The sequence below is a fragment of the Monodelphis domestica genome, chromosome 4, assembly GCF_027887165.1.
Source record: "Monodelphis domestica isolate mMonDom1 chromosome 4, mMonDom1.pri, whole genome shotgun sequence".
Taxonomy (NCBI): Eukaryota; Metazoa; Chordata; class Mammalia; order Didelphimorphia; family Didelphidae; genus Monodelphis; species Monodelphis domestica.
In genome coordinates this window covers 425,929,195-425,953,184 of record NC_077230.1, presented here as the reverse complement: position 1 = coordinate 425,953,184, position 23,990 = coordinate 425,929,195, and the positions used below count along the sequence as shown (strand labels likewise).

Genomic DNA, 23,990 nt, shown 5'->3' with positions numbered 1-23,990 from the left:
ATCTACCAATCACAGTAGATGTTTTCCAAAGGACAGCCCATTCTGAATTCACAGCTGAGTCGACTAATCCCTTTAGTAAGTTTGAAACAGAAAAAAACTTCTGAATAAGTTTTCACCTCTTTGCTCCTTGTAAATTCACAAGTTGCCTGACCTTTATAGGTACTTAGCACCCTATTGTATAACTTCTAAAACTAGGCATGGCTTAAAGAACTTTTTGCCTCATTATAAGTATGGGTTTAAGTACTTTCATTGTTTAGCAAGGAGTTTTCTCCCCTACAGCAGTCCTAAGTACCGGTGGAGTAGAGGTCCTCCCATTTCTGATCCAAGTAGAGTTCTCACATTTTAGATCTAAGTAGCTTCACTGTTTAAAAATGGGGAATAGTTCCAATAGGGAATTGTCCCAATAAAAATTCCCAAATTTTTTAACATTCACAAGTCTGAGAAATTTCAAGATTCACAAAGGGAAGGAGTAGTCTTCCTCATGGGAATGCTTCACGGGTGGAATGGCTCAAGGGGGGTGGTGGAGCGGCTTTGAACATCATTTAAAAGACTCAGACTTTGACTGAGATGGGTGATAACAGTGAGCCCCTTAATGTCTTCGAGGAGTAGAATGGCCAGCTCTACCCACAGTTCTGATTAGTTTCACAAGGGTATGATGGGAAGTTTGGAGGGTCTCAAAAGTGCTTGCCATTCTGTGATGATGGAATTCTTGATTTAGCCTGGAAAAGGACCTTAGATATTCTGGAATTCATAGTCTTCACTTTACAGATGAGGATTGAGACCTAGAGAAGGAAAGAAATGTGGCCAAGGTCACATAGGTATGAAGTGGCAGAGCTGGAATTTGAACTCAGAGTCTTCTGACCTCATATCCAGGGCTCTTTCCAGTGTTTCCAAGAGTGCATAATGTGTTGTGTCTTTTCTACAGGTGACCTGGTTCTTGCTCCACTCTCTTTAATCCATTCTCCATTGCTCCTTTCATCCCTGCTCAGGGCAGCAGAGCATTACCCAAGGGACTTGTCATCACTCTCTTCCTCCATTTGAAGGCACTTAAGGGGGACCTACCTCCTTCTAAAACTGTAATGGCTCACATGTATGCAATACTTGAGGATTTATAAAGAGCTTTTGTACATGGTCTCATTTGATCCAACAACATTATGAGGGAGAGATTATTATTTTAATTTTATAGAGGAGGAAATGGAGATATAGATAGGGACTTGCAATTAAGTCACACAGGCAGTAACATTCTGAGATAGGATTTGAATTCTGCCCTTTCTCATTCTTAAGTCTGGAATTATGCCACTATGTCATGCCTGTCACCAGATCCATTGGGGTTATCAAGACACCTTCCTAAATGTTCTACCAAGGCCTTCTTGCCCAGGAGCATGGTCACTGTTCCTTCATATTCTCTCTCTCTCTCTCTCTCTCTCTCTCTCTCTCTCTCTCTCTCTCTCTCTCTCTCACACACACACGCACACACACACACACACACACACACACACACACACTCACACACTTCAAAAGGTGGCTAGCTGACATCATATTTGTCACCTTCCTGGCCAGTCTCACTTGGCTTTACTGGACACAAGTGGGAGGCTCACTCTTCCTCGTCCTCAACTTCCCAATAGGGACCAAGTGACAGAGTTATAAGCTCTACCAAAATAGCAAGAGGAAGGGTCAAGGAAGGTGAAATATTTCTAACTTATTCCTTCCACTTTGGAAATTAATCCTAAGACAGTTGGCCAAGGATGACCCAAGAAGGAAGTCTGGAAAGCCTACTGGATATGCCCCAGAGATTATTTTGGGACCCATATCTCACTCAGTGACAAGGCCTCCCTGCCAACTAGAGATAAGGAAAGGGCCATGGGCCCTTGGGCCATGAAGTCTCAGGGAAAATTAGTCCCCATTGGCTTAGCTTCTCACCCTAACACTATATCTGAGTTTGGAGAAGATTACCTTCAATATTATCATTCTCATCTTGTAGGGCAGGAAACTCCTAAGGAAAGGGGAGAGCCCAAAGCAGGAATTCCAGAAATTTCTGTAAAGGGTATGACCTACTTTTGGGGGGCAAAACACAGTCCTATGCACAAGAAATGTTATTGTGGGTTCAAAATCTGTAGACCTGAACCCAAGTCTCTCCTGACTCCCAGTCTGAGGCTTTTCTTTTTGTACCCTGATACGAACTGATCTATTCCCACTCTCTGCATTTACTTTTCTTTCCTCTTCAGAGTTAAAATTAATTTTTACCTTTCTGAGCACAATCTCCCCATGGACTGTCTCAGGTCCATCCTCCCCAGCCTCCACCAATATCCACAGCAAGCCATGGAGCAAGAAGCCTGTCTTCTTGAAGTCCAGGCCAAGGAAACAAACTCTTGGTGGTTCTGCCAAGCTAGAAAGGACACAAATCCAAGGCCAGGTGCTTAATTAAGGGGTCTGTCATCCCCAGACCAGCTTGCCTCAGCCCAGAAAGATTGAACACCAGGGCTTGGGCTCCATGTGAATGTCTGTCAGTCACAGAACTGAAGATGAACTTTTCTTAAGGACTGGAGGAGATGAGATCTGCTCTAGAGAAAGGGGTGTCTTTGTCTTTGCCATTGAAATTACAGGTTCTTGGTCTCCAGCCTCCAGCCTTGCCAACGTCTTAAAGAGGCCACTTCAAAACCAGTTGCTTGGTTATAAGGTAAGAAAAAGAACCAACAAAGTCATTTTCTATCTGTTTTCTTCGCAGTGGGATTATCCAAACCTAACATTGTCACCTCCAACAATACTGCAGTGGAGAACAATGACTTCACATTGACCTGCAATGCTACGGGTTACCTTCCCTCAACAACGTGGTACATAAACCAACGTGTCCAACATGGTACTGGTAGGATACGGCTGAGCCCGGATAACAAGACACTCACTCTCCCCCAAATCACAAGAAGTGAAAACAAAGGACCCTATATGTGTGAAATGGTGAACATAGTTAGTCATGTTAATAGCGATGGATTCATTCTGGATGTTGCCTGTGAGTAGCATATTGCTTCTTCCTACATGGTGCATGCTTATAGCCTGGTGGGGTGTTCCTAGAGGCCAGGTTAATTCAGTTCCTTCTCTGAGAGCTAAAGAAGTAGACTCTGAGGTTCCCAACCCCCTTCATCTTTATGGAGCCCAGATTGGTCTTGTCATACTTTCTGGTGGAGGGTGGACATTCAGGGTGCTGAACTGGAGAAAACCCTAAGATCTTCCAAGTTCAGATCCAAACTCGTAGAGGAGAAGCTGTGAATTTCCCAGCTCAAAGGAGGATCAGGGAGGCACAGTGTTCCCTGGTGACAGGTTACAGAATAAGAGATGCCCTTCTTTCTGCCACAATCTCAATATGGAATCCTTTTCTTTCCTCCAGATGGTCCAGATAGCATGACGATTCTCCCTGCAGCCGATCGTTACAATGTAGGGGAGCATATTCAGTTGACCTGTTCTGCTCAATCATGTAACCCACCTGCCCAATTGACTTGGTTACAAAATGGACAACCGGTCAGCAACTCAGGCACATTCTCTGCTACTGCGGCCCTAAATCATGCTGGAAACTATACCTGTGTTGCATACAACTCATTGACTGGCATAAGACACAGCCAAAGCATGAATATTATAATCTATGGTGAGTAGCTGGATTGGACCCTTAACTTTGTATTGGGCTTTCTCCTTCCCTGGCATGAGAGAAACAGAGATAAGTGACATTCTGCCCTCCTGATCCCATGGCACGATTTGTTGTGGTAGGAGTTGTGAGCTCAGAATCATGAAACTTGGGTAGAATCCTTTCTTTCCTATTTACTATCTGTGTAGTAAGTGTGTTGCCCCCTTTCTCAGTCTTAATTTCTTCATCTGGAAAAATGGATAATCTTTTGCTCTGTATATAATTGGATTCTATGTGGAGAAAGTCCTTTTTACATGATAAATGCAAAAAGCTTTTGAGTTGTCTTTGTCATCCTTGTTATTGATATTGTATTATTCTCTTCTGTCCCAGTGACATACAACCTTTTTTGTCTCCCAACTTATAGGACTGCAGCTTCAATGACTGCCCCATACTCTTTCCTGTGGTCTATTTCACTTGGTGCTGTGAACCTACAGAATGTTTGTAGTCTTGGTTGGAGCATAAGCTATGGTCTTGCAATGGGTCAGGCCTTGATCCTCTTTGCCAGGGAAATTCTGGAGATGGAAAGGAGGATATAAACTTTGTCTCCTTTCACACTCAGAGATTCACCATTGCACCTATATTTTTCCTCTTTGTGGCATAAAATGCCACATGGAAGCATGGCTGCTATGAAACCTGGTTATTATTCATGTGAAGGGAAGATTGGCTTTAGCATCCCGTGACTGGGTCCACAGTAGAATCCCTGCTGCCCAATTAATTCACTGCTCTGGCTCTCCTATGTACAGATGACAGACCATCCACTCTCCTAATCACACTAGTGTGCAGCAAGACCATAGAGAGACAATCTCTGGCCTTAGTTTCCTTTTATTTTGTTCAGCTTTATTGTTACAAACCTTAGGGGCATCCCAACTTCCTGTCCTTCCCTTTGGGGACTTTCTGAGTGGAGAGCAGGGGAAAGAGATAGAATTGTGAAAGGGGAAAGTGACCTTGGGAAAGTCAGACTCCAACAGTATATACTCTAGAGGATGGAAGACTTTTTGATGGCCTAAATCTGTATTTAAGGATCCCCCAAACCTACATTTTAATTTAGCATTTAAATTATCTGTGTGTTACTGTATTTTCATTTGTTAACTATTTCCAAATTACTTTTTCATCTGGTTCAGACTGCACCTGGGAGTGTAGCAGGCTATGTATTTGACCCCATGCTCTAAAGGGGCTTTTTCTTAATTTAATTTTTCCAATTAACCAACATTTACTTTCTGTACTTCTCACCCATCCCACTAAAGAAAAAGAAAATCCTTGTGACAAGTATAAACAATCAAGGAAATCTAATTCCCAAGCTCAAAAAATATCTGTTGCAACATACAGACTGAGTCCATCCGATTTCTGAAGTGAGGCAGCTGATTTCATATTTTTTAAAAAAAATTAATTTATTTAGTCAATTTTGAACATTATTCCTTGGTTACAAGAATCATATTCTTTCCTTCCCTTCCCTCCCCCTACCCTTCCCGTAGCTGACACACAATTCCACTGGGTATCACAAGTGTCCCTGAACAAAAACTATTTTCATGTTGTTGGTGTTTGCACTAGGATGATCATTTAGAATCTACATCCCCAACTGTATCCCCTCGGCCCATGTAATCAAGCAGTTGTTTTTCTTTGCTGTTTCTACTCCCACAGTTTTTCCTCTGAGTGTGGATAGTGTTCTTTCTCATAGATCCCTCTGGCTTGTTCATGATCATTAATGGAGAAGTTAATTATATTCGATTGTACCACAGTGTATTGGTCTCTGTGTACAATGTTCTCCTGGTTCTGCTCCTCTCCCTCTGCATCACTTCCTGGAGGTCATTCCAGTTCATGTGGAATTCCTCCAGTTCATTATTCCTTTGAGCACAATAGTATTCCATCACCAACATATACCACAATTTGTTCAGCCATTCCCCAATTGAAGGGCATCCCCTCATTTTCCATTTTTTTGCTAGCACAAAGAATGCAGCTATGAATATTCTTGTAGAAGTCTTTTTCCTTATTAGCTCTTTGGGGTACAAACCAGCAGTGCTATGGCTGGATCAAAGGGCAGACAGCCTTTTATCGCCCTTTGGGCATAGTTCCAAACTGCCCTCCAGAATGGTTGGATCAATTCACAACTCCACCAGCAGTGCATTAATGTCCCAACTTTGCCACATCCCCTCAAGCATTCATTACTTTCCTTTGCTATCATGTTAGCCAATCTGATAGGTGTGAGGTGATACCTCAGACTTGTTTTGATTTTCATCTCTCTGATTTTAAAACACTTTTTCATGTGTTAATAGTTAATAGTTTTGATTTCTTTAACTGAAAATTGCCAATTCACATACCTTGCCCATTTATCAATTGGAGAATGACTTGATTTTTTGTACAATTGATTTAGCTCTTTATAAATTTGAGTAATTAGACCTTTGTCAGAGGTTTTTGTAATGAAGATTGTTTCCCAATTTGTTGCTTCCCTTCTAATTTTGGTTGCATTGGTTTTGTTTGTACAAAAGCTTTTTAATTTGATGGAATCAAAATTATTGATTTTACATTTTGTGATTTTTTTTCTAGCTCTTTCTTGGTTCCAATATCTTTATTTTCCCAAAGATCTGACATTTATACTATTCTGTGTTCACCTAATTTACTATAGTTTCCTTCTTTATATTCAAGTCATTCACCCATTCTGAGTTCATCTTGGTGTAGGTTGTGAGATGATGATCCAAACTTAATCTCTCCCATCTGTCTTCCAATTTTCCCAGCAGTTTTTATCAAATAGTGGATTTTGGTCCCAACAGGTGGGATCTTTGGGCTTATCATAAACTGTCTTGCTGAGGTCACTTACTCCAAGTCTATTCCACTGATTCTCCTTTCTGTCTCTTAACGAGTACCAAATTGTTTTGATGACCCCTGCATTATAATATAGTTTGAGATCTGAGACTACAAGGCCTCCTTCCTTTGCATTTTTCCCATAATTTCCCTGGATATCCTTTATCTTTTATTTTTCCAAATGAACTTTCTTATAGTTTTTTTTATAATTCAGTAAAAATGTTTTTTGGTAGTTTAATGGGTATGGCATTAAATCAGTAAATTAATTTGGGTAGGATTGTCCAAGGCATAAATCAGATGGGCCACCAGGTGAAAATCTGCAGGGACCCTCCTCCCACCCTAAAAAGGATTTGTTGTTATGTTAGACTGACCACTAGTCTGGGGCCTAGAAACTGCCAATAGGGATCCAAGATCATTGCCTTTGTCCATTCTCTAGGTGCTCCTTCTGTGGTCTAAATAATTATTCTGGGAGGGAAATAAGGGAAAAGGTCAGGATTCAGTACAAGATGACAGAAGGTAATACTGACTAAATGTCTTCTTTGAGCATCTCTATCACTTCTACACAAAGTGCTCATTGGGTATTTATTTGATGGCTTATTGTTCAGTCTGAGACAAGGGTCAGTGTGGGGATTCCTGGAGGACAAGTCCCCATGGGACAGAGGCAACTCTGGGGTTTCCTAAACAAGGTTGTCATTTCCCCATTCTGCTCAGAGTGATTCTGCCATTGGCCATAGAAAGGGACAAAGGGCAGTATGCCCAGGAGGGTCTGACCCTTCCCATGGTGGAAAGGAGATGAGGGGCTAACACATAGCATAATTGGCTTCTGGAGCACTGGCCATGTGCAGAGAAGCATTCACAGTTAGCCAGAAGACAGGCACTCCACTTTGGCAAAATCTTAACAAGAAAAAGTGGCTTACCCTATTGCCCACAGTCTATCATGTCTTTCAAGTCCTGTGGCTCTGATGTAGGCCTTGGCAACCTTCTTCTCCTTTTTCAGAAGGCAATAGACAGGTTCTCCAACTGTTTTCTTGGCTGGAAAAGACAATATGGGAAATCTATAACCACATTCTCCAACAGGAACTGATTGACTCTTCGGATATTTTCTCATAAGCACATAGAGGACTAAATTCTGCTGCCAGCCATATTAGACATTCATTTATTTTAGCCTGATTGAAATATTCTGTTGGTCCTTAGAAATGACTTGATACTGGTGTTCTGAACACTAATGCAAAGGTAACCTCAAGTCCTCACCTTTGACATCTTATTGTTTCTATTAAAATCTATTTGTAGCAATTAGAAATTTATAAGCCATATTTTTCAAGCTAATATGGTGTGCCTAACAATACCAAAGTAATTGTATTGTTAAAGTAAGAAAAAAAGATACAGAGTATATAGAAATAAATATAAAAGAAAAAATACACAACAGATTATGAAAGTTTGCAAACCTGGAAATGACCCCATTCACCTTTTGTGGAAAGAATTTAAAAAGAAAGTCCAGTGATTATTAAATAAAAATTCCAATTGAGTGTCCAAGTATAAAACCAAAACAACATTTAAAAAATGCTTTCCAGGCACATATTAGATCAGCCTTAATAAATTTAGATATCAAAAGTTCTTTCATGAAAATTCCAGTCTCAAAAATTGTTTAAATAAAATTCTAAAATTCTAAAAGTTAAAAATTGTATTTCTCACTTCCCTTGTGGAGAATGAAATACTAATTCATCATTGTCTTTTCTTCCTTCTGGAGAATAAGATTCTGAGGATCTAAATGCATATTTATTTATTGATTGATTGATTTATTGGCCATAACCTTGCTCAAGTGGACTAGACATTTCACTCAAAATTCAAAGCTGTAATAAGTATAATTAAGAATGTATAATATTGAATATTAGTAATAAAATGGCAATGGTAAACTATTATAATCAGCTAAAGCTGTTATGACAGAGGCACCAAGGTGCTATGTGCCATATCCTGAAGTTGTTTTGCCCCAACCTTAATTCCCAGAAGACTGTCTGTGCACGCTTATTTTAGAAATCTCCCGTTCTGAGAAATAACCGTATCTGCCACAACCCCAGCATCAGGAATACAACACCTGCATAACTGCATCGCTTTGCCTTCTGTAACCTCAACTGCTTCCATGAATCCCCCTCCCCCATCTCTAGGCAGAATCAAGGACTTACTCAATCTGTTTACCATATAAACAACCCCTGTTCTACTTTGAAAAGGTATATATATTTTGTTCTTCTGAGGGAAAAGGTTCACTCTCTCTTTGAGTATGCCTCAGTGCCCAGTAATAAAGGAATCTCCAACCAACTTTTCCTGGGTCCGTGTGGTTACAGTCCAAGTGTCCATTTGGAGGCCCCAGCGAGATGCCCTGGAGTTGTGACTTCTGATCCTTGCATTTTGACCCACTTACCTGTGACTGTGTGTGATTGTGTGGATAAAAGGTTAATACTCCAAGGTGGAGGTGCTTCTGAGAGTGGATGGGAAGATAATATGTTTCCCTTAGTCCTTGAGGACCTGGGCAGGAAATTCCTGGAAGTGAATGGTGTGGGAAGTCATCATAAAGGGGATAAGAAGTTTGTTTCTGTACCTTGCCATCTCATAAATTGGATATTTGGACATCTCTGATGTCTAAGGATTTTTTCCTGCTCTGTTCTGAATCAGGCTAGATCCATTTGGGGTAGGATGGCAGTAGACTATACGACTCCTATCTAGGGACTTCAGGAAATGTCCTCAGGCCCTACATGTGTATTATAGTGACTGCTTGCTGTCTTTTGTGTGTCTTGTCTGTCTTGGAGGTGTTATTTGTCTGTCTATACTCATACCACTGCTAAAAATGGGTAACACTACTTTGACGTCTGGCTCAAACCCCCTTGATTGTATGTTGACTAATTTTAAAGCCTTCAAGAAAGTGGCTTCAAGATATGGGGAAAAGGTAGACTGCCACACTTCATTGCTTATGTTGGTTGGAATGTCTAACATCTGAGATGGATTGGCCACCAAAGGGAACCACTAATCTCCAGGTCTGTTTTGTTGTTAAGAGAATCATTTATGGGGATCCTAGGCACCCAGATCAAATCCCATATATTGATGCATGGATTAGTCTCTTGAGATACCTCCCCCCCCAAATACTGAAGGGTAGTAGTACCCTGCTACTAACTGATCTATTCCCACTCTTTGCATTTGCTCTTCTTTCCTCTTCAGAATTAAAGTAATTTTTATCTTTCTGAGCACAATCTCCCCATGGTGTGTCCCTAGTCTATCCTCTCCAACCAATATCCTCACCAAGGCATGCAGGTAACTAACCTTGGCTTCTTGAAGTCCAGGCCAAGAAAACAAATTCTTGGTGGTTCTGCCAAGCTAAAAAGGCCTCAAATCCAAGTACAGATGCTGGATGAAGGGCTATGTCACCCCCGGATCAACTTACCTCAGCCCAGAAATACTGAGCACCAGGGGCTTGGGCTCCATATGAATGTCTTTGTCAGACACAGGAACTGAAGATGAACTTTTCCTAAGGCCTGGAGGAGATGAGATCTGCACCAGAGAAAGGGGTGTCTTTGCCATTGAAATCACAGGTTCTTGGTCTCTGGCCTCCAGCCTTGCCAACATCTTAGACAGACCACTTCCAAACCACTTATTTGGTTATAAGGTAAGAAAAAGTACTAACACAGTCATTTTCTGTCTTTTTTCTTCACAGGGCCACTATCCAAGCCTATCATTCTTACCTCCAACAATACTGCAGTGGAGACCAAGGACTTCTCAATGACATGCCAGCCTTCGGGTGCAATTGTCACAACCCGGTGGTTCATAAATGGACTTCCTGCAGGTGGTAACAGGATACAGCTGTCCCCGGATAAGAGTATACTCACTATCCGCAATCTCAGAAGAACAGAAAACAAAGGACCCTATGAGTGTGAAACTGAAAATACAGTTAGTGTCAATAAGAGTGATCCATTCACACTGGATGTTACCTGTGAGTATATTGCTTCTTCCTACATGGTGCATGCTTATGGCCTGGGGTGTGTTCCCAGAGGTCAGTCTAATTCAGTCCCTTCTCTGAGTGCTAAAGTGGTAGGCTCTGAGGTTCCCACCCCCTTCATCTTTAGGGAGCCCAGATTGGCCTTGTCATGTTTTCTGGTGGAGGGTGGCCAGCCAGGGTGCTGAACTGGAGAAAGCCCTAATATCTTCCAAGCTCAGATCCAAAGTGGAAAAGTAGAGAATGAACTGTGAATTTCCCAGCTCAAAGGAGCAACAGGGAGACACAGTGGTCCCTGGTGATGGGTTACAGAATAGGAGATGCCCCTTCTTTCTTCCATAATCTCAATATGGAATCCTTCTCTTTCCTACAGATGGCCCAGATAATGCCACGATTGCCCATTTAAGCAATGTGTACCCTACTGGGGCAAATATTATCTTTAACTGTTCTGCTGATTCTAACCCACCAGTCCAATTCACTTGGTTATACAACGGACAACAGATCAGAAATTCACCCATATTTTCTATTATTGCATCTGTGGGTGATGCTGGCACCTATACCTGTACTGCATCCAACTCATTAACTGGCTTGACGCGCACCGCAAGCAAGACTCTTAGAATCTATGGTGAGTATCTGGACTGGGACCCATTAGGCTCTCTCTTTCCCTGGCATGAGAAAAATAGACATAAGATATTCTGCCCCCCTGGTTCCATGGCACAATGCATTGTGATTGAAAGAGCCCTGAGCTCAGAATCATGAAACTTGGATAGAATTCTTCCTTTTCTGTATACTATCTGTGTAGTACGTGTGTCTCCTCCTTTCACAGCCTCAGTTTCTTCACCTGGAAAAATGGATAATATTTTTCTCTGTATATAATAGGATTCTATGTGAAGAAAGTCCTTTTTACATGGTAGGTACAAAAAGCATTTGAGTTGTTGTCATCCTTGTTATTGATATTGTATTATTCTCTTCTGGCTTGGTGACATGCAACATTATTTGATTCCTAACTTCTAGGACTGCAGCTTCAATGACTGCCCCCATACTCTTTCAGTCCATTTCCCTTGGTGCTATGGACCCAAAGAGTGTTTCTAGTCCTGGTTGGAGTATAAGCTACGTTCATGCAATGGGTCAGGCCTTGATCCCCTTTGGCAGGGAAATTCTGGAGTTGGAAAGGAAAATTTAAACTTTGTCTCTTTTCCCACATAGAGATTCACCATTGCACCTATTTTTTTCCTCTTTGTGGCATAAAATATCACATGGAAGCATGGCTGCTATGAAACCTGGTTCTTGGTCCACAGTATAATCCATGCTCCCCAATTAATTCACTGGTCTGACTCTCCATTCCCCTAATCACACTAGTGTGTAGCAGAACCATAGAGAAATCATCTCTGGCCTTAGTTTACTTTTATTTCATTCAGCTTTATTGTTACAAACCTTAGGGTTATCCCAACTTCCTGTCCCTGTCTCTGGGGATATTCTGAGTAGATAGCAGTGGGAAGAGATAGAATCTTGAGGTGGGGAAGTGACCTTGGGAATGTCAGACACCAACAGTATGTACTTTACAGGAGGGATGATTTTTCATTGGCCTAAATCTGTACATAAGGATCTCTAAAGCCCACATTTTAATTTAGCATTTTCCCTATTTCACAATGTAAGAGTTGAAATAATATTTCTACCCAGATATATATTTTATAAAGTTTATTAGAAAGGGTAGACAATTATTCCTCTAAGTAATCTGACCACATGGTTCCTACTCTGGAAGTCCCTTCCTTCTTCCCCTGTTACCTGCCTACTCTGTTCCTGCTTCTTCCTTCTTTGTTCTCTTCTTGCTTCTCTCTCCCCTCAAACCCAAAGCCTTGGCTTTTATTGATATACAGCAGGTTCACAGATGCAAAACCTTGTGCAACTGTGTAATGTCAGGAATATTTTATGGACAGGTCAAGCTACACAGGAGGTGGAGGGGATGAACTTCCTTGACACAATTTCCCCCTGTGATCCTTTGGGAGACCCACTTCCCCAATTTATCATTTAAATATAACTATCTTAATATCTTCTAGCTAAAAGTACATACAATATTGTATTTTTCTAAGAGGAAGTTACAATTGTTAGAGATGACAGTAAAATAGTAAAACTGAATGATAGACGCATTTTAGTTATTTCTATAGTTATTATTTCTGATTGCCTTGAATACATTTCTACAGTCTATCATTTTGTGGCCCTTCTTCTCACAGAAGTGGCAGGAAATGGATCCATACTTAGATTCTTGGAGAGGGTCAAGTGCCATTGGTTGAGAATCATGCCTTTTTTTTTTCTGTTTATCAATCCTATTTGTTAAATATTTCAATTCTTTTCCAATTGTCTCCATGAAATCATTAGTTTTAGTCAGTAGATGGAACTACTAGCTAAGAGTTAAAGTCAGGGTGTGAAAGCTTTTTCCTCACAGGTTTTTGCCCTCACAGCTAATTAAGAGACAAGGCAACAGTAGTTAAAGGATAGACTCTTTCTCCAGGTGGAGCCTCAGTGTACAGAAGGAAAGATTAAAAGCAGCTGTGCTATATTTGTTTTTAAGTGGGGAAAAGAAAAGAATTGCATTTACCTGCACAGCTGATTTGTGTAGATTCAAAATAAGCTATTAAATGCTGACTTAGGGATAGTCACCAAAGTAAAGGAAAAGTTTAGGAAAGTTAGAAAGATGGAGGGCATTTCATCACAACTGACATGTTCAGCCAATAAATTGTAAGGGGGGCAAGGGGTTTATATATAAAAGAGGGTTGGACGTTATATTTAATAGAAAGTGGTCACCAGGAATTTAATTCATTCCAGAGAGATTTATTTACAATTTACTTACAGAATGTAGAAAGAGTGAAGTAAGAAATCACAGGGGATAAGGAAGGCTTTCTAGCCTAAACCCTAATCTGCTGCTGGTCCGTGGGCAGAAAGAATTATTTCCTAGCCTGAGGGACCTTGGCCCTTGTAGCCAATGCCCAGGGAGCCTGTCTCAAGAGGATAGGTCTTTCCTGAGGCTGGTGTCTTCAGAAAAAAACCAGCAGTTGAGTCAACTTTTCACTCAGTCCACTCAGAAACAGGGTCTCAGGTCCAGTCAGCAGATCAAAGAATGAAGTATTGACTTTTACAAGAAGTAACAGCTACTTTTAAAGACACTTTCTCTTGTGTCACTTCCTGTGCTTTCCCCTAATTCCACATCTACCAAGCATAGTTGAATTCCTGCTCTAGGACTGCCCAGCAGGCAGTCAGTCAATTCTGATTTGTCACCCACTACCACACACATGGGTCACAGACTTCACACTTCATAATTAAGTGGGATATTTGCACTTTTGGTGATTAGATCTAAAATGGGCAGATCTCCATACTTAACTTTGAAGTAGGGTGTTTATACTTTTGGTGATTAAAATCTATAAATAGAAATGGGTTACAATTTATTCTTCACAATCAGGGGAGAATGTAAAAATGGAGATTTGAACCCTGGATTCAATTCCCAGGAATCCTTGGAAGCTCCCACAGTTCCCCATAATCTTGGGTGAGGTCATCACCTAAGCCAAGAGGAGAGAGGGGTTTTTAAAACAGACTCCCCCTTCTTCTCGTTCCCTCTTTCTACTTCCGCTTCCAAGCAGACGCGTCTCTCATGATGTAAGTGAAATTGAATGGGCCTTTCGGTTCTCCTTGGCATGTGCTTTCTTACTTGTATTTTCTTAAATTCTTAATCTTTAATAAACTTCATAAAATATAATATTCTAGCAGAGAAATCATATTTTTAAATGCTATAAGAGTTAAGTAATTTCATTGATACAATCAGGGGAGAATCAAATTTAATCTTCACATGGCTCTGCCAAGCTGGCAAGGATTCAAATCCAAGCCCAGATACTGGATGATGGGGTCTGTCATCCCTGGACCAGTTTGCCTCCTCCCAGAAAGATTGAGCACCCGGGTCTTGAGCTACATGTGAATGATTTTTGTTAGCCACAGGAACTGAAGATGAAGGATTTGTGATCTGCACAAGAGAAAGAGGTGTCTTTGCCATTGAAATCACAGATTCTTGGTGTCTGGCCTCCAGCCTTGCCAAGGTCTTAGAGAGCCCACTTCCAAACCACTTATTTGGTTATAAGGTAAGAAAAAGAACCAACACAGTCATTTTCTGTCTATTCTCTGCACAGCTCCACTGTCCAAACCAACAATTCTCATCTCCAACAATACTGCAGTGGAGACCAAGGACTTCTCAATGACATGCCAGGCTACGGGTCAAATTGAAGCTTACCAGTGGTTCATAAATGGACTTGCCCCAGTTGGTAGCAGGATACAGCTGTCCCGGGATAATAGGATACTCACTCTCCCCAGGCTCACAAGAAGGGATAACCAAGGGCCTTATGTGTGTGGAATTGAGAACGCATTGTTTAGTAGTATGAGTGATCCATTCATACTGGATGTTACCTGTGAGTATATTGCCTCTTCCTATATAGTGCCTGCTTATAGCCTGGTGGGGTGTTCCCAGAGGCCAGGCTAATTCAGTCCCTTCTCTGAGAGCTAAAGAGGTAGGCTCTGAGGTTCCCAACCCTCTTAGTCTTTAGGGAGCCCAAATTGGCCTTGTCATGCTTTCTGGTGGAGGGTGGCCATCCAGGGTGCTGAGCTGGAGGATGTCCTAAGATCTTCCAAGTTCAGATCCAAACTAGAAAAGGAGAGGAGGAGCTGTGAATTTCCCAGCTCAAAGGAGGATCAGGGAAACAGTGGTTCTGGGTGATGTGTTACAAAACAGGAGATGCCCCTTCTTTCTTCCATAATCTCAATATGGAATCCTTCTCTTTCCTCCAGATGGCCCAGATACTGCCACAATTGTCCGAACACCAGAAGTGTACCCTACTGGGGAAAATATTACCTTTAACTGTTCTGCTGATTCTAACCCACCAGCCCAATTCATTTGGTTACGGAATGGACAACAGATCAGAAATTCATCCATATTTTCTATTATTGCATCCCTGAGTGATGCTGGCACCTATACCTGTAGTGCATCCAACTCACTCACTGGCTTGACGCGCACTTCAAACAAGACTATTAGAATCTATGGTGAGTAACTGCTTTGGGCCCCCACCTTCTTGTTGGGCTTTCTCTTTCCCTGGATGAGAGAAATACACATGTGTCATTCTTCTCCCCTGGTCCCATGGCACAATGCATTGTGGTAAAAGGAGTTCTGTGCTCAGAATCATGAAACTTGGATAGAATCCTTCCTTTTCTGTCTACTATCTGTGTAGTAAGTGTTTCTCCTCCTTTCACAGCCTCAGTTTCTTTATCTGGAAAAATGGATAATCATTTGCTCTCTATATAATAGGATTCTATGTGGAGAAAATACTTTTTTCATGAAAGTTACAAAAAGCATGTGAGTTGACTTCATCATTCTTGTTATTGATATTGTATTATTCTCTTCTATCCCAGTGACATACAACCTTCTTTGTCTTCCACCTTCTAGGGCTGTAGGTTCAATGACTGCCACATACTCTTTCCTTCAGTCCCTTTCCCTTGGGGCTGCGGATTCACAGAGAGTTTCTATTCTTGGTTGGAGTATAAGCTATGGTCATGCAATGGGGCTGGCCTTGATCCCCCTTGGCAGGGAAATTCTTGAGATGGAAAGGAGAATTTAAACTTTGTCTCCTTCCCCACACAGAGATTCACCATTGTACTTATATTTTTCCTCTTTGTGGCATAAAATGTCACATGGAAGCATGCTACTATGAAACCTGGTCCTCATCTATTGGCTTTAGCATCCAGTAATTGGGTCCACAGTAAAAGTCCTGGTACCCAAGTAATTCACTGCTCTGACTCTCTTGTGTAGAGATGACAGACCCTCCACTTCCATAATCACATTAATGGGGAGCAGGACCACAGAGCGATCATATTTGGCCTTAGTTTCCTTTTATTTCATGCAGTTTTATTGTTACAAACCTTAGGAGTATCCCAACTTCCTGTGCCTGACTCTGGGGATATTCTGAATGGAGAGCAGGGGGGAGAGATATAATTGTGAAATGGGGAAGTGACCTTGGGAAAGTCAGACACCAACAGCATATACTTTAGAGGAGGGATTATTTTTTTGTTGGCCTAAATCTGTACATAAGGATGCTTAAAGCACACATTTCAATTTAGTAATGAAATTATCTGTGTGTTATTTTGCTTTTGTTAACTATTTCCCAATTACCTTTTCACCTTGTTCAGGCAGCACCTGGGAATGTTGCAGGCTATGTATTTGACACCTGTGGTCTAAAAGAGCTTTTTGTTAATTTAATTTTTTCCAATTAATCAAAATCTATTTTCTGTCCCCCTTCTACCTTCTACCACTAAGTAGGAAAAGTATGGGTTGTGACTGCATGAAGCCACAAATTAATATATTCTTAGGTGGATACCTGAGGATAGTTAGAAAGTGAGGGAAAATGGGCAAAGGGAATATAGAGAAAGAGGGAATATAATAAAGGAAGAAAGACTCAGAGACACAGCTTAAAGAGCTTGGGATCCAGCCTGTGTGCTCCTCTGATGGTGGTAGAGAGAGAGAGAGAGTGAATTACCGTATTTCATCTATTTTTTATTGGGGGATCAAGGAATGGGGAATTGGAGGTAGCTAATCATCATGTGACATGGCAAAAAAGTTAACATTGGCTCATCTGACAACTACAAGATCAAAGAGGATGAGTTTAATTAAACATGTGACCTGGTATGGAATCTGGTCTGACAAGGTTGGAACTAGGACCCTGTATCAGCCTACCTAGGAATTCTTCTGACCTTTGGACTGTAGATTTGGAGAGTGGTCAGACTTAATAGAGTACCTATTAAATACAATGGTCACTGAAGTGATCAGAGGTCCCAAGGCTTTCCAAGTTATTTGCCTTCAGAACACTGTTATTATTGTATAAATTACCCTCTAGGTCCTACTCTTTTCCTTCTGTCTCAGTTCAGACAAATGTTCTGAAGTTTCTGTTCTTGAACTCATTCTGTTTCGTGTTTCTATGAGTGACTTGGATCAAATGAAAGAATATCTGTAAAGCACTTTGTAAACGTTTACCATTAATGTGTAAAGGGTAAAATTATGGCTGAGACTGAATGTAATATTATTTTTGTCATCAAGGATTTTATTTATAAAATGTAGTGAAAAACCCAAGTCAGCTGGAAATTTTATGTTGTTTTAATTGATAGTGGAGGAAATTAAGGAGAAGGAAGAAGGAAAGGAATCGGCTTTCTCTCCCCTTCCCTTCCCCTTGGCTAGTGTGAGGGGGGAGATGAGGAGATAAGGTTTTGGAGTATGAAGGAAAGAGTCAGGCTTGAATTGCAAAGGGAAAGGGCTAAGCCAAGATGCCTGAACCTGAAATCAGCTTCAGAGAAAACTCACCACTGAACTCAGACAATAGCCATCACCACACCAAGATGTAGGAACGCCTAGCACACTGCCATCCTGAGTTGTTTCTTCAGGGAAAACGGAGGAAAGAGGAAGTGACGTGCCTTATATAGTCAGTTTTACATCACTTTCCTGCATCTCATCTGTACCAGTGATCACTTAGCTTGACTTAGGACAGCCCAAAGGTCTGTCATTTTTTTTTGTACATGTCTGTTGAAGGCCATTTCCTCAGATAATTAAATCTTGGGTTTGATGCAGACCTTCCTAATCATGTTAAACTAAAAAGAGTGGAGAATGTAGAGTTTTCAAGACCTGATTCTGTTATTCCAAGTATCTCCATTGTTATTGATCAGGAAATAGCTAAATCAGATCTTCTAAAGAATGGTCTGATTAGGGGGTAAGAGTTTTCAAATTCACAAATGTTCTACTGATTCTAGAGACAAGCAGAAAGCATTATTTTGAAACTGGAAGGAAAGGAAATAAAGAAAAAATTGGGAGGATAGGGATGGTAGAAGCAGATATGATGCAGAAGTAGCTCAGGAAGCTGGCACAGTAGATGGAATGTGATAAGATGAATGATATTGGGGATTGATACCAGGTCCTATCCTTGAGTACAAAAAGTCCAAATCACCAAAAAGCATCGGCCTTGATGGGGCAGTGACTGGTACCCATGTCATAGAAAAAAGTTGAAGTAATGCGGGATGGTTGATTTTAAAAAGAAGAAATTGGAAACAGACTTTTAATACCATGTTAGATTGCATAAAGAGACCGTGGGGATGATTGAGAGAACCACCAACATATTATCAATTGGAAAGGTAACAGGGCACTTGAAAAAAACATCATGCAAACTTTTTTTAACCCTTACCTATTAGCCTTAAAATCAATACTATGCAATAGAGGTTAAGTGACTGACCCAGGGTCATATAGCTAGAAAGTATTTGAGGTCAGATTTGATCCCAGAACCTTTGATATATAGGCCTGGTTCTCAATGCATTGAGCTACACAGTTACCTCACCCACCAATGCAGTCTTAAGGATGTCCACTTCCAAGAACAAGGAGATAGCCATCCTTCCGTACTATCAGATGGCACTTGGAGTTTTGTATTTAGTTCTAGATGACACAATTTACAAGGGGCATCAGTGAACTTGAGAGTGTTCAGCCAGTTTGTTGAGGGGTCTGGGGTCTCTGAAGATCGATTGAGGGAACTACATATTAGAAAAAGGAATAGAAACCTTTGGGGAGGGGCCTGATAGCAATTTTCTGGACTCTTATATGGAAGAGGAATTAGAAGTGTTTTGTATGACCTCAGAGGGCTGAACTAGAATCATAGAGGCAAATGGTGATGGAAAGCAAAACCCTTGTGTGTGAGGAGACTATCTTCATGAAGTCATTATTAAGTCATATGTCCAACTTTTCCTGACTCCATTTCTTAGCAGAGATCCTGGAGGGGTTTGCCATTTCCTTGTCCAGCTTATTTTACAGATGATGAAATTGAGGCAAACAGGATGATGTGACTTTCCTAGCGTCAAACAGCTAGTCAATGTCTGAGGCCAGATTTGAACTCAGAATGATGAGTTTCCTGACTCCAATTTCCATCCACTATACCTCCTAGCTGTCATTTAATCATTAATTAGAGCTTAATCCCCAAACCTGGCTCTATTTGGGGAAAAAAGCAAAAGTTAAGCTTGCTTCCCTTCCCCAATACTTAACCATTTCTCACCAATCCAATGTTTTCTGTAGTGAGGTTGTAGCTTTGATCAGTCTTGATTACGGGGTCTGGTCAGCATCTTCATGTTTTTTAGCCAATCTAAATTAACTACTAACACTTAATTAATAATAGTTTAGTGAGAGTAAAATGTAAAAATACTGAACAAATGAAAGTACATGTCAAACTTTTGTGGTCGTCACATGGCAATAATTAAAATTAAATTATGAGGCTGGTAGTAGCTTGAATAGATTTATTACATAAAAGTAGTGATAGGAAAGAAAGGGAAATGTAGGAAAGAAGGTCGTGAGTTGATTAGCTGAATACCCTATTTACTATTTGATGTATTGCAGCTAACCACCTACGAGAGAGAGAGAGAGAGAGAGAGAGAGAGAGAGAGAGAGAGAGAGAGAGAGAGAGAGAGAGAGAGAGAGAGAGAGAGAGAGAGAGAGAGAGAAGAGCAGGAGAAGCTCCTTGGGTAATCTTATAAGCAGTTTTCTCCACCCACTAGGTCTCCCCATCACATCTCAGGAACCAATCATAGTACCTCAGTTTGCCTGGCAACTCCCAGGGGGGCAGTTCCTGTGGGATTAGTTTCCCCCCTCTTTGGTTTCAACTTCCTTTCTCTGAGGGTTTGTCTATACATGCACATCTCAATGGTAAATGACATCTTCTCTGAAAATCTGTGAAAGACTCCTCCAGTCTCCATTTCTGTGCCTTTCTCCCTTGGGAGCCTTTGATTTCCAAGGGTCAGGTTAACCCTTTACCTAACTTACAAAAGGGACTTGGGCTTGTTCCCTCCCAGCCCTAGAAAGAGCAAAAGATCCTCCCTATTCTGAGTCCCAGAGTGGCAAGAGCCGTCCATCTCAACCTGGCCAAGTGAGACTTGCAGTAGAGGAACCATATTCTCACCCTTACTTTCCCTCCCTTGTTTTTGTCACTGTATGTGAGATGGGAAGGTCTTCCTTTAATGAACTTTCCTATGGAAGTTCTGGGATCTTCATTCCCTGTTCCTTGACTGGAAACTGCTACTAAGGAATCTCTCTAAAGGGAAATCAGAAACACATGAAGAGTTTATGTAGTGTAGGACATCTGAAATAGGCTAATAAAGCACCTCTCCATGCCAGTCATCTGGTGCTAAGGTTGCTGGACTGTGCAGGAATGGGAACACTGAGGAAGCATTTCCTTCTGAGGATTGTGGTAACTCTCCAGTTCTCAGGTCTCTCCCACAGCTTTCTCCTTTTCCTGATTTCTCTTTTCTTAGCAACTAGGTGAAAAGGCTCAGTGGATAGAGGGGCCAGGTCTGGAGACAGGAGGTCCTGGCTTCAAATATATTCTTAGACACTTGCTATCTATGTTACCCTGGGCATTCCACTTACCCCCAATTCTCAAGCCCTTACTACTCTTCTGCTTTAGAACCAACATTTAATATATATTCTAAAACAGAAGTTAAGGATTTTTTTAATGTGAGAATCCTGGGCCCCAGGACAAGAAATGAGGATGAGGAAGATGTGGACTCCTTCTATCCACTGTATAGGACAGATATTCTTAGTTTGCTATTTTTCTCCATAAAATTTTTTCCAGTGTCAAGAGCTGTTTTTGCTGTTGTTTACTCCTTTTTCTCCTGGAGGATTGGGATTCTTGCCTGTCGGTTGTCATTGCTTTCCTAGCTTCTCTCTCAAGGACTTTGCCTTGGACTATCTTTCCTTCCCTTTCAGAGGCCTGAGTGGTGTCAGGTAGATCTGTGATTTGTGTGTGTGTGTGTAGTTCATGCTTCAAGGCATTTTGTCCTAAGTCTATCTTCCTCAGTTGTTGCCTGCTGGATTGTCAAATGCAACATGGGTTTTCCCCCAAATTTATGATCTTCACCTCTCCTTTGGCTGAGTGTTATTCAGCTTTGAGTCTCACTGCCAAGGCCAGGCATAGCCCTCAGGGGTATTCTGTGGTGTTTTTAATCAGCCTTTGATAATTTGGAAATTTTCCTAGCCCTGGCTTTAACTATGGCTCAGCAGGTAGGTGGGGGAAGGGGGAGACATGGTCAACTAGTAGTTTGATTTGAGCAGTTTCTCCCCCTTACAGCATAGGAATCCTCACTTACTGCCTACCTTTCACACTGTGTCCAGTGGGAGAAGCCCTTACTCCTCTCGTTCTGATTTCTGTCCTTTTGAGATGCTTTGTAATGATTGGTTAGAAGGATATTGAGAAAAGCTCCTGCTATGCTGCCATCTTGGCTCTGCCCCTGTTGGTTTCCAACTGCAGCCCTTCTGCTTCCCCAGGTCATTCCACATCAATGGCTCACCAAATGAGGTCAGCTTTATCCCTTACTCCAAGGGAATCTATTAGCCCAAACTGGGTAATCCTCTAGACACAGAAATGAGATGATACTCACTAGAAGAGTTTCCATACACCCAGCACTTTAAAGTCTACTAAGCAATACAACATCTTATTGGGTTCCAAAGCATAAGCATTATCTTCATTTGACTGGCCAGGAAACTGATAAGTATCACTGGGCTAACAGGAAGCTTCCTCCCTTCCCTACTTCCCACGTCACTGATCCTCTTCTTATCAGTCCACAGGTGCATTCATTCATTCATCTAACTGACCTGGGCCACACCAGGCCATTCACCTCTATCCCACAATAGTTTTCACCCATTTCCTCAATATAAAGTCCCTAGGCTCTGGACTAGAGCTACAGAAAAATGACTCAGTCCCTGCCCCCCTCCAGGAGTATGTCCCAAACAAGAGGAGCCAAAGGAAGAATGTGACTGAGATAGACAGTATGGTTCAGAATCACAAAATTTCCCTTTCAGAAAAGGAAAACTTATTGTTCAGTTATTTCAGACGGGTCTGTGTCTTCAAGACCCTATTTGGTGTTTCTTTACAAAAGTACGGAAGTGTTTTGTTATTCCCTTCTCCAGCTTCTTTTACAGATGAGAAAACTGAGGCAAACAGCATTCATTGACTACCTCCTTTAAAAGTAAACAATTATTCAAAAGTTTGGTGGCTCTCTCAGGAGTAGTGAGCTCCCTGTTACTGAAGGTCTTCAGGAATAGGTTGGATGGCCACTAGCCAGGGAGAAGCTTAGAGGACATCTAGACTTCAGATATCATTTATACTAGATGTGTACAGCCTTTTACAGCCTTGACAGTGTTGACAATTACCAAGTGGGAAGGGCCCCAGGGGATGATACTTTCCTTCTCTGTGCAATATACCCTCCACTGATCCCCCACTGTGCCTGGCAGATTGAAGAAGAAGCCAATGTTTCTCTGAACTTCAAAGCCCAGAAATCATCTGCAAGTCTAAATCCTCAATGACATTAGACCCCATTTACTATGAAATCCAAAGGAAATGACCTGGTCCTTCTCGTTCTCTGCACTGCACATGTATGTGCAAGCAGACCTCTGAGATGCTACAGGTTTGGTTCCAGATCACCAAATAAAGCCAATGTAGCAAGTTTCCCAGCGCATGTGAAAGTCATGTTTACACCATTCTCTAGTCTATTAAATGTGCAGTAGCATTATATCTAAACACCAATGTATGTGCCTTAATTTACAAATGCTAACTATCACCTGAGCCTTAAGCCAGTTGTCATCTTTTGGCTGGTGGAGGGTCTTGCCTCAAGGCTGCTGGCTGCTCACTGCTCAGGGTGATGGCTGCTGTGGCAATTTCTCAAAATATGATCATGGTGAAGTTTGCTGCATGGATTGACTCTTCATGGCTTCTAAGCTTTCTTTGTAACATTCAATGCTCTTTGATAGCATTTACCTCACACTAGAGCTTTTCTCAGAATTGGATTCAATCCTGTCAAACCCTCTGCTGCTTCAATATTCATAATATTCTTCAAAATTGTTGTGATTCAGGGAATAGAGAGGGGTAAGGAGAGGGAGAGAGAAATGGGGGAAAGGCAAGTCAATGGAGCAGTCATCACCCACACAACATTTATTGATGCAGTCTGCTGTCTCCTATGGCACAGTTCAAAGCCCCCAAAACAACTGCAATAGTAACATGAAAGATCCCTGTTCACCTATCACCATAATGGATATAAGAATAATGTAAATGGTTACAGTATTAGGAGACGGAACCAAAATGTGATACAAAACAAATGTGTGTACATAGGAAGATTTTCCTGTCCAATACTTGATCTCACACCAAAACTGAGGGACCTTTTTTCAGAGCCCCTTAGGGAACAGTCAGTACTGAAATCCCTCTTCTCAGCTTCACTCACCAAGACCTAAATCCTATACCTCCTCTCACCCAGGGGAATTAATTCCATTCTGCTCAAAGAGACTTCTTCCTCTCCTTTATTGATGTTTATTTGTAAAACTTATTTGACCTATTCATCAATTGGGGAATGGCCTGATTTTTTGTACAATTGGTTTATCTCCATACAAATTTGAGGAATTATTTTAAATTTGTCAGAGGCTTCTGTTATAAAGATTCCCCTCCCTCCCCA

The 23,990-nt window shown here is 41.4% G+C and overlaps 1 protein-coding gene and 1 long non-coding RNA gene across 2 annotated transcripts in view; both read left to right on the top strand.

Annotated features, from left to right (window-relative positions):
* LOC103092368 (uncharacterized) overlaps positions 1 to 23,990 on the top strand; it is a 1,666,349-nt gene that overhangs the window by 7,304 nt on the left and 1,635,055 nt on the right. The window contains exons 4-9 of the mRNA XM_056825346.1: positions 2,726 to 3,004; positions 3,380 to 3,634; positions 10,167 to 10,442; positions 10,819 to 11,070; positions 14,618 to 14,893; positions 15,270 to 15,521. Of these exons, the coding sequence (XP_056681324.1) occupies positions 2,726 to 3,004; positions 3,380 to 3,634; positions 10,167 to 10,442; positions 10,819 to 11,070; positions 14,618 to 14,893; positions 15,270 to 15,521 (1,590 nt within the window). The remainder of the gene's footprint in view (positions 1 to 2,725; positions 3,005 to 3,379; positions 3,635 to 10,166; positions 10,443 to 10,818; positions 11,071 to 14,617; positions 14,894 to 15,269; positions 15,522 to 23,990) is intronic.
* On the top strand, positions 15,528 to 22,993 carry LOC130458744 (uncharacterized). The gene is made up of 2 exons (XR_008918152.1): positions 15,528 to 15,831; positions 15,922 to 22,993. It is a non-coding gene; the product is annotated as an uncharacterized LOC130458744 (long non-coding RNA).